The sequence below is a fragment of the Solanum tuberosum genome, unplaced genomic scaffold, assembly GCF_000226075.1.
Source record: "Solanum tuberosum cultivar DM 1-3 516 R44 unplaced genomic scaffold, SolTub_3.0 scf00414, whole genome shotgun sequence".
NCBI lineage: Eukaryota > Viridiplantae > Streptophyta > Magnoliopsida > Solanales > Solanaceae > Solanum > Solanum tuberosum.
In genome coordinates, this window is record NW_006239332.1 from 204355 (window position 1) to 213302 (window position 8948).

Sequence of the window (8948 nt, forward strand, 5' to 3'; positions counted from 1 at the left end):
AATCAAAGGCTAAGAGTTTGACGTGTGTGTTGACAAGTTGTAGAACATCAATTTTAATGGAGTGTTTCTTCTCACTGACTACAGATCAAGGGAAGAAAAAAAGGAAGAGTTAGAGTTTTACCCTAACTCATATTCCCTGAGAGAAAGATATTTGTTTTTAATTAAAATGTTAATTTTGGAGTTTAAATGTAAAGCTAATTAATCAAACCTAATTTTAAGAGAGGTGGGTATTTGATTGTATCTTTAATAATATATGGTATAATTATTAAAAAGTGGTAAATATAATGTAATTGTTTTGAAAAGTAGAGGTAAAATTCGTATATATGGTAGTGATGTATGTCTAATAAAATAGTTTATCCTATTTATTATCTATTTTTCAATATTTTAAAATAAAACCCAATTAAGAACTATGTCTAGATAGGGGTGAACAAAATCGAACAGAAAATCGTACTAAATCACAAACTGAGTTAGACCAAGAAAAAAATCGACTAGCTATTTTGTTTGACTTGATTTGGTATTGGAGAATTAAACTCTGACTATACTTGGGTTGGTTTGGTTTTAACTTTAAAAAGTCAATCCGAGACCAAACCAACCCAACATCCTCTATATATCATGTCTATTGCTAACATGCGGAGAAGAGGGGGTTCAACATATAAAGAAGTAAATCAAAGAATGGAGCAAAACGGATCGGGGAAGAAAAAAATTGTCCTTAATCCATTAAATTTAACTTGCCTTGTCATGCCGCGTTTAACGTTTCTTCCTACTTTTACCCTGCTTCATTGATTCTTTTTATATAAAAAAAAAGTGATTTTTTTCTTTTATTTTTTATTGTTTTACTTTATTTTGAATTTTTAAAATAAATTAAATTAGTGTTCATTCAATCATATGTTACTTTAAAAATTGTTGAATAGTCTTTAAAAATGTGTGTGATTGAGTTACTAATATTACAATGATTATTAAAAGGATAAATAAATGGCATCGCCAATTTTTTGTTCATTTATTCAATTTATAAGGTTTTTCATTGGTAAAAAAAAAAGACGAATAAATCAAATAAATGTAGTTTACATCTCTCTAGAATAGAACTGAAAAAATGAGAAAGAAATATCATGAATAATCATGCCTTTCAAATTTAAAATAATTGACAGTTAGTTAGATTTGATTTATAGATTAAAAAAGTCGACACAAATAATTTGATTTGGTATTTAAAAAACCCGGACCAATCCGATCCATGTACACCCATAGTCCTAGATATCAAACTTATACTATTGTGTCTTAGAGTTCCAATTAACATACTTACAAAAGAGGGGACATATGACCTACATACTAGACTTTTAACAAGTCTTGATGTGAAAAAAAAGGATTTTGATCTTAGAAAACTAAAACTGGTCCTAAAAATTTGAATTTATACAGTTGACATCTCTATTACTGATTTTTTTTTGTCACCTCAAACTAAAAGCATATAACATGACTCAGAATGTGGATGTATGTAAAACTTTAAAATAATTATGAAGTGCACAAAATCATTTTTCAAGTGACCCCTCTAATCACTTTCTGTGAGATATGGAGAAATTAAACATCACAAAAATAATGGGACAACACCAAGTTAAACAGATTCAAGATAGTGCAGAAGATCATCAGAGACACTACTCATGTTTTGAAGATGCAGAAGTGAAAGTTATGCATTGTTGTTATAGTGAAGCTAATCAAGTAACAAAAATAAACTTCATAGCTAAAATGACATCTTCAAGTGGAAGTAGTATTTCTTTCTACTTTATCATCATTGAATGGACTTGACAAAATAAGCTCCCTAATAAAAAGAAAAGATATGGCAAATTCAATCTTTTTAACTTAAGAATTTTATGTTCCAAGAAACAAATAAAAGAGAAATAGGTAGCTTCATAGCAAGGGGTAAAATTAAAAAGAGAGATATGACAATACCCTCTGGCGGTGGCTGTAACAAATGGTGATAGCAGTCTGCCGCCGTTGGTCTTAGCTCCGGATTACGGTCCAAACACCTATTCTGCAATTCCCTCAGCAATTTCGGCACCCCTACTAATCCACAGCTCTTCACTAATTGCCTTATTCCCCATATATCCACTTTCACTCCGTGATAATTCCTTCCCATTTCCGGCGCTGCTGCTGCTCCTTTTTTTCGCCGTGAGGATATAGCTGAGGTGCAGTCACAGCTTCATCGAATCCAGTAATGAACCATTCGTTCTCCCTCCTCATGACCTTATAATCCCATCCCAAATCCCTGTGCATAAATGACAGATCATGTAGTGCAACTAACGCTTTTGTGATCTGTTTCAATGCTTCTATTAATTCATCACAATTAATAGGCTTCATTTTGCAATCTCTAGGCTTGAATACCAATGCGAGATCTTTTTCCGATGCCTTAACCACGAATTCTGCGTGTGGGATTCTGTGATCGAGAAAATCATATATCACTACAATTTTCTTCCATTCCCCAAATCTGTTCGCTCAAAATCGGTGCATGGGAAATTGCTCACGTAATGGAACCATTTATCCGCTAATAATGGTAATAATCCGGCAATTCTCCAGCACGGGACTAAAGCTTTTAATCTTTCCACTGGTGCTGATAGATCCACTGTGTAAAGATCCGTTCGGATGATACGGTCCTGTGCTCGACTTAACGCACAGAAAGTAACAACAAATCCAACGGCATAGTAACCTAACACGTAAGGAAGGTCCATGTAACTCCAAAGGAATTTCTCTACAATAGAAGAGGACGGATCTAATTGACCTTCTCTTAACTGATCAGTTTCCTCTCCTCTCCACAAGCAAAAATTCCTTAAAAAAGCAGTAACATTAGGCCATTGATCTTGTACGGTCTCCGCGAGAGACGATGAAGATTTCCGTACGAATACCATTTCGATGGAACAAAACTTGGATATGATCCTATTAATGCAATCATCCCAAAGGCCAATGTAAGAATCCCGATCGGTAGCCGTTGCAGCGGTGAGACTAGAGTTTGAACGCATAATAGAAGTCAAGACATCGTAAGTGATGCCTCTACAGTCTAATAGCTCAGTTGAGGTTGTAAAAAATAGTTCTCTCCCTTGAGGCAAGTCTTTGAACACGTCTCGTCGGAGAGGGAAACGGAGCTCCTCCGGTGGTGGCTGTTGCAAATGCCACGAGAGCTCAAACAAGCTTGGAAGAGTAGGAGGGGGAGATTTGAGAGAAGAGGTACTATTTTTTTGCCTAGTATTTTCATGAATAAAGTGATACTATTTTTCATGAAAAATGATATTTAAATTCTTAAAATAGTGGGGCTCATGAAATGAGAAAAAAAAAATCATTGTTAAAAAAAAATGATTTTTGCATCTTTGAGAAATGCTCTTAAAAAAGAGTATTACAAGTGCAGATATTTATTATGAAATAAATCACATGTTTTTTTGGCTATAATGAGATGATTTTTAGCTCTAACATGAGAATTATAAATAAATTATGAAAAAAATGTTGAGTAGCCATTTAACATGAAATGTTTTGGGAGAGAAAAAATTCATTCTTGGAATTAAAAAATACCATAAACATGTGATAGAATTTTCCTTGTCAAGTCACATAATATTGAAAAAATTGTGATACAATTTTGTTGGTTGTGTGAGTCTTGAAACTCCTTTAGATTCAATTGTGTGAGAAAGTTGTGACAAATATATATAAAAAAAAAGAGAGTTTGCTAGCCTAATAAAAATATGAGCTATGTGACTAAAAACTTGACTTAATGTTGTGTTTGCAGTAAAGTACTTTGAAGGTACAAGCAAACTAGATGAGAAAAATTTGGTGTTATTTGGTGGGATGAGAAAAGTAAATTATTTTTTGCTAACTCTATTATGGAGGTTGAAGTTAAAATAATTAAGCTTCAACTAGTGAAAAAGTGAATTGATTTTACTATATCAATCACTTTATTTTGAGAAATTAATTTTCTAATTTTGATTAATTGTGATAGCACCAATATAATGGTAGAGTATAAAATCATTATTAAAATGATAAATTCAGACTCATGAGGAGAAAACACAAAATTTTGAGATCATATTGATCACTGGTATACCATCAATATTAATTGTGTTAAAATTTGTGACAATCTTGCAGATTTATAAACTGAGGCCTTTGCAATAAAAAGAGTCTGAAGCACATCGAGGGGGATGGAATTGAAGCTAAAAAATTCTAAGTTATATATGAGGAAATCCAACCTGGGGACTAGAGATCCTATAACCATGTTCAATGGGAAGAACGAATCATATGATGGCTTGTTGTGAAATGCACTACTGTTAATTTCATTCAATCCATATGATGTGAGTGCATTTATCCTATAATTATTTGTGGAGGTTGAGTATTTTAACTCTTAATGAAAGTCTGTATCTCGTATGAGTGGGGTGTCAAATTATAGGAGCACCCTTGACAGATTTCACCTATGTGAGTGTGAAAGTAGGTCGCTTTCTATGAGAATGAGCTTGTTCTCAAAAACACTTATGAAATCGGGATAGCACAAGGTCGTAATGTGCTGGCTATTAAAGCTTATGTCAACACCTTGACTATTGTGTGTAAGCAATGATACTTTATTTCCCTTAAGCAGTCATAGTTCAAGTCTGAGACCACTACTGACTCTGGAGTAAAGGTTATTATTTTACTAAGTGAATGTTCAATGCAGAGCACACATTCATTATGCATAATAGTCTACCTGTAACTAAGTTGTGAAGAACTCTCTTAACTTAATATTAAAATGAGTGGGGGATTGTTGGTGTGACATTTTAATATTAATAAAAATATATTATATGTCACATTATATATCATGTTATGTCTTTTGATGGACATTACATTTGTGCATATTTACTCTCATCAATTGTGGAAGAAAGTGGTCATTAATTTTTAGTAACTTATGTAATCACCAACTCTTCATTTCATCAATTATTCTATCTTTATGTCTTGTAACTTATGTAACATTTGAGCCATTCATTTGGCAAATTTACTACCCACTATCTTCCTATTCATTGCAAGGAAGAATTCATCACCTATAAATAGTGTGGTCTTCCTTTGTGTTGTGTGATAAGAAAAAACAAGAGAAGTACAAAAAAATATAGTGAAAAAGATGAGTAGTATTTTATTGTGTTTATATTGAGATTAGTGTTGTAGTGAAAGAGAGAGTTGAGACAAAGAATAATATTCTAAGTCTTCAACTATATTCACTATATACAAAAGAGAATATTTATATATTGAAGGAAGGTGTTCTTATGTGGAGTTTTGGACTCTTCAACTAATCCAGAGTTGTTTGAGTTATACGACGTTGTTGGGTTGTTGTATCCTGGAGGGGACAAGTCAAGAGACATATTGTTGGATCGGTGTAGATTATGTCGCAGTGGGCTTGAATCTCCTTAAAGAGAGCGAGATATCCGCGCCTCAGCCTAGAAGATTTGTTTATTCATTTTTATTATTTTATTTTCAACTGTAATTTATTATATTTGTGGTATATTACACCAACAGGTTGAGTAACTTTATTAATAAGGTTATCTCAAAGGTGGTTCATGAAAAACTTCATAATATTTTGTTAAACTTTATTTCAACAAATCAATTAGATTTTGTTAAGGAGAAATATATAACAGAGAATGTCTTATTAAGAAATAATGACAAATATCGAAAAGAGAGGCAATCCATCAAATGTAATAATATTGAAGCATAGAAGTAATTCGGCAGGTTGTATGATGACTTTGCATAATAATTAATAAATATCAAAGGCTATAGAATTATTTGAACAACAGATAACGGCATGAATGAGTCAAATTTTATGAAAAGATATTTATTTTTAATATAATATAAATAAATAATTAAATATAGAAGATATACTAAATTTGAGTGTTTATAATTGAGATATTATAGTAATATAATATTCAGGTTAGAAGGTGTTTTTTGTTGGGAATATATACTATAATAATTTAACATTCAAATTAGAGAGTTAATACTTTTAAGATAGTATAAAATAATTAATCCATCAATGTTTAAATTTCTAAGGACAAACATGAATATCACTCACATTCAATTTTTAAACATAGAAAATGAAAAACATAATCACAAATTAAGCTAGCGTTTGGCCCCAAGTTTGTGGGGAATTACACCATGTGTTTGGCCTCAAATTTTTCCAAAAATATTTGACTATTTCAAAAAATATGATTTATACCCATTAGTTCAAAATACTATTAAAAATACCCATAAATTTGTATTATATATTTATAGTGAATATGTTCCGTTAAAAACTAACTTTATAACATAACTGATAACAATCAACAACAACAAAATAACAATATATGCAAGAGAAATACATTAATCGCATATTCAAACTAGTTATTGATTCGGTTATAATTATAACCCATTAAAAATAAATTGTTCTTTTTTCTCAATTTTGTCACTCAAATTAGAATTTTAACTTTTCCGAAGGAGGTAGTAACAAACTATTCCTTTATATAATTTTCCCACATTCTATGAACAATCTCTTCCCTATTAGCTTTTATTTCTTAATCGATGACAGAGAAGACGAAACAATAATGTTACTCTGAGTCGATTGTTCGTCATCTTCATCAGTAACCATATCATCAAGTTCATGTTCATTGAATTTTTTTTTAAATTTTAATAGAAACATTCAAGTAATGACTAACATCACAATTATTTTTAAATATAGTAATTTAGGACATAAGCACCTTTAATTTTAAGCTTCAATTTTGATAGACCTAATCTCTTTCTATTTCTTTTTCTTTTTTCATTCTTTCCCTTTTCTTTGTTTTTGACCTTTAAGGCTAACTGACTTGTGTTCATGAAATAAAATTCAAATCAATAATAAAATAATGTTGATTCCTTGTAATCTCCTAGTCCTCTTTTTGCGAAGGATAAAAGTTTCATCCTGGTAGAATAGTGCCCTCCTCTTGTACTTATTCTCATGATATATAACACCCCTACTAACAAGGAAAAAAATAATTTAAACAAACATAAATCATCTTCCTCTTCTTCCTTTTTATTTTAATTTTGTTGACATGGTGTTTATTGTTGTCCCTAGTGGGGGCTATAGTGATGGTATGTGGCTGAATAAGTGCATATCGTGTGTATGCCAAATGTATATTATTGTATACCATGCGTATGTCACTTTTACATGACATAAAAGTAACATATATATGACATACTAGTGATATACATATAGACATATGTGTGTGTGTGTGTGTGTGTGAGACTCACATATGATGTACAAAAGATATGGTTGAGACTTTTTTTATTTGACCTCAAAATTTAATATGAAATTTGATTCAAAACCTCATCAAATCAGCCAAACTTGAGATATAGGCTCCTCAAGATGTTTTCAAACTTTTGGAACAACACTCAATCGACAATGATATCTAATCCTTTTTAACAACATAGTATAGATTTAAATTGAGGTTATGATGCTATTTTTAAAAAAGAAAAAAATCTATTGCTACTTTACGTAATTTCTAACCTTTTTTTTTTGTATATCTACGAAGTTTCCCTATATAAAATGAGCCCATATTGGACTTAAGACATATTTCCTTTAGATAATCTTTACTTTAAGGATTAATTACTTATATACACACCTTTATTTTTCATAATTTCCATTATTCCCTATCATTTTAAAATATTTTCAAAATCCCTTATTTTCACTAAATTCTTAAGTCATCCGGATACATAAATATTTTAGCCTTAACTTCACATTTTCCATTCCTTTTTTCACTCCTTTAATCTCTCCTAATTTCACTCCACAATCTTATCAGTTACAACTTTCATCTCAATTTGAATTTCAAAAGGATTCTCTCTCTAGTCAATCAAATTTAAACCACTGAATTAGGTAATTTTCATATTCTCCATTGTCGTTTTTTTCAAAAAAAAATTGTTTTTACCCTTTTTTCTGATACATATGATTCTCCGTTCATCCTTGTTTTATGCAATGTATCATATTCATATTTAAGGTGTTGATACATAACTCTAATGTTGTTGAATCTTCAATTAGTTTTATCATGTTCAATATAAATGTACTTGATACATACACACTTCTTAATGTATCGTTTGCATGTATCAAGTTTTTCAATGTATCATCAATCTTATTCAAATTTAAAAGGCTACATAGACAAAAACAAACCAGTTGTGTGTTATGTATCTACACTCTTTAACATTTGTTCAGTGTTATCCAACTTAGAATGCAATGTATATGTACATATTACCCATAATAATCTTGATACATAAAAACTCATACGACATGGAACAATCTGCAAACATTAAAAAATTCAGTGATACATTATATGAAATACATTCTTTTCAATTTTCAAAGCCAACACCTATCTAACAACAAACTAACACATATCGATACAATTTTGTAACCATCTTATAACATTTACTAGATACATTAAAATTATCAATGATACAACCATTCACAATAATCTAAGACTGATATATATTAATGTATCATCCACATTTGTCTTGATCAAAACAACTAATTTACATATCTTAATTGTTACACTATTTATCTGTACAATACACACAATAATAACCTGATACATTATACAAATCTGTGATACACACTCGATATTCAAAACATATCTAATTTGTCTCAATTGTTAATTCACTTATTACATGTATCATACAAAATATATTATGATGATACATTTTTATACAAATCACATCCGAATACAAAATAATGAGCACATCATAATTGATATACCGTGAGTTTACGGTATTTCTAATACGTTTCACTTACAAGTTGTGTGTGTCTAAGGCCTTTTTATATTGGTTTTGATGTGTTTTTATCATGTTTTGCAGGAAAGACGTTCAGGTGCGGAAGTGTAGGGACAGCTGAAAGAAATGCAGAAGAAAGGCATTCACGGAGGTGATCTACGGACCGTAGGTCCATTCACGGTCCGTAGGTGATGACCGTAGATCAG

General features: G+C 30.8%; 1 protein-coding gene across 1 annotated transcript in view; it reads right to left on the reverse strand.

The window, feature by feature from the left end:
* Window positions 1-2100: 2100 nt before the first annotated feature.
* The window catches only part of LOC107057947 (uncharacterized), a 13014-nt gene continuing 6166 nt past the window's right edge, over window positions 2101-8948 (reverse strand). The window contains exons 3-4 of the mRNA XM_015303115.1: window positions 2566-3140; window positions 2101-2473 (exon numbers count right to left, since the gene is read on the reverse strand). Of these exons, the coding sequence (XP_015158601.1) occupies window positions 2101-2473; window positions 2566-3140 (948 nt within the window). The remainder of the gene's footprint in view (window positions 2474-2565; window positions 3141-8948) is intronic.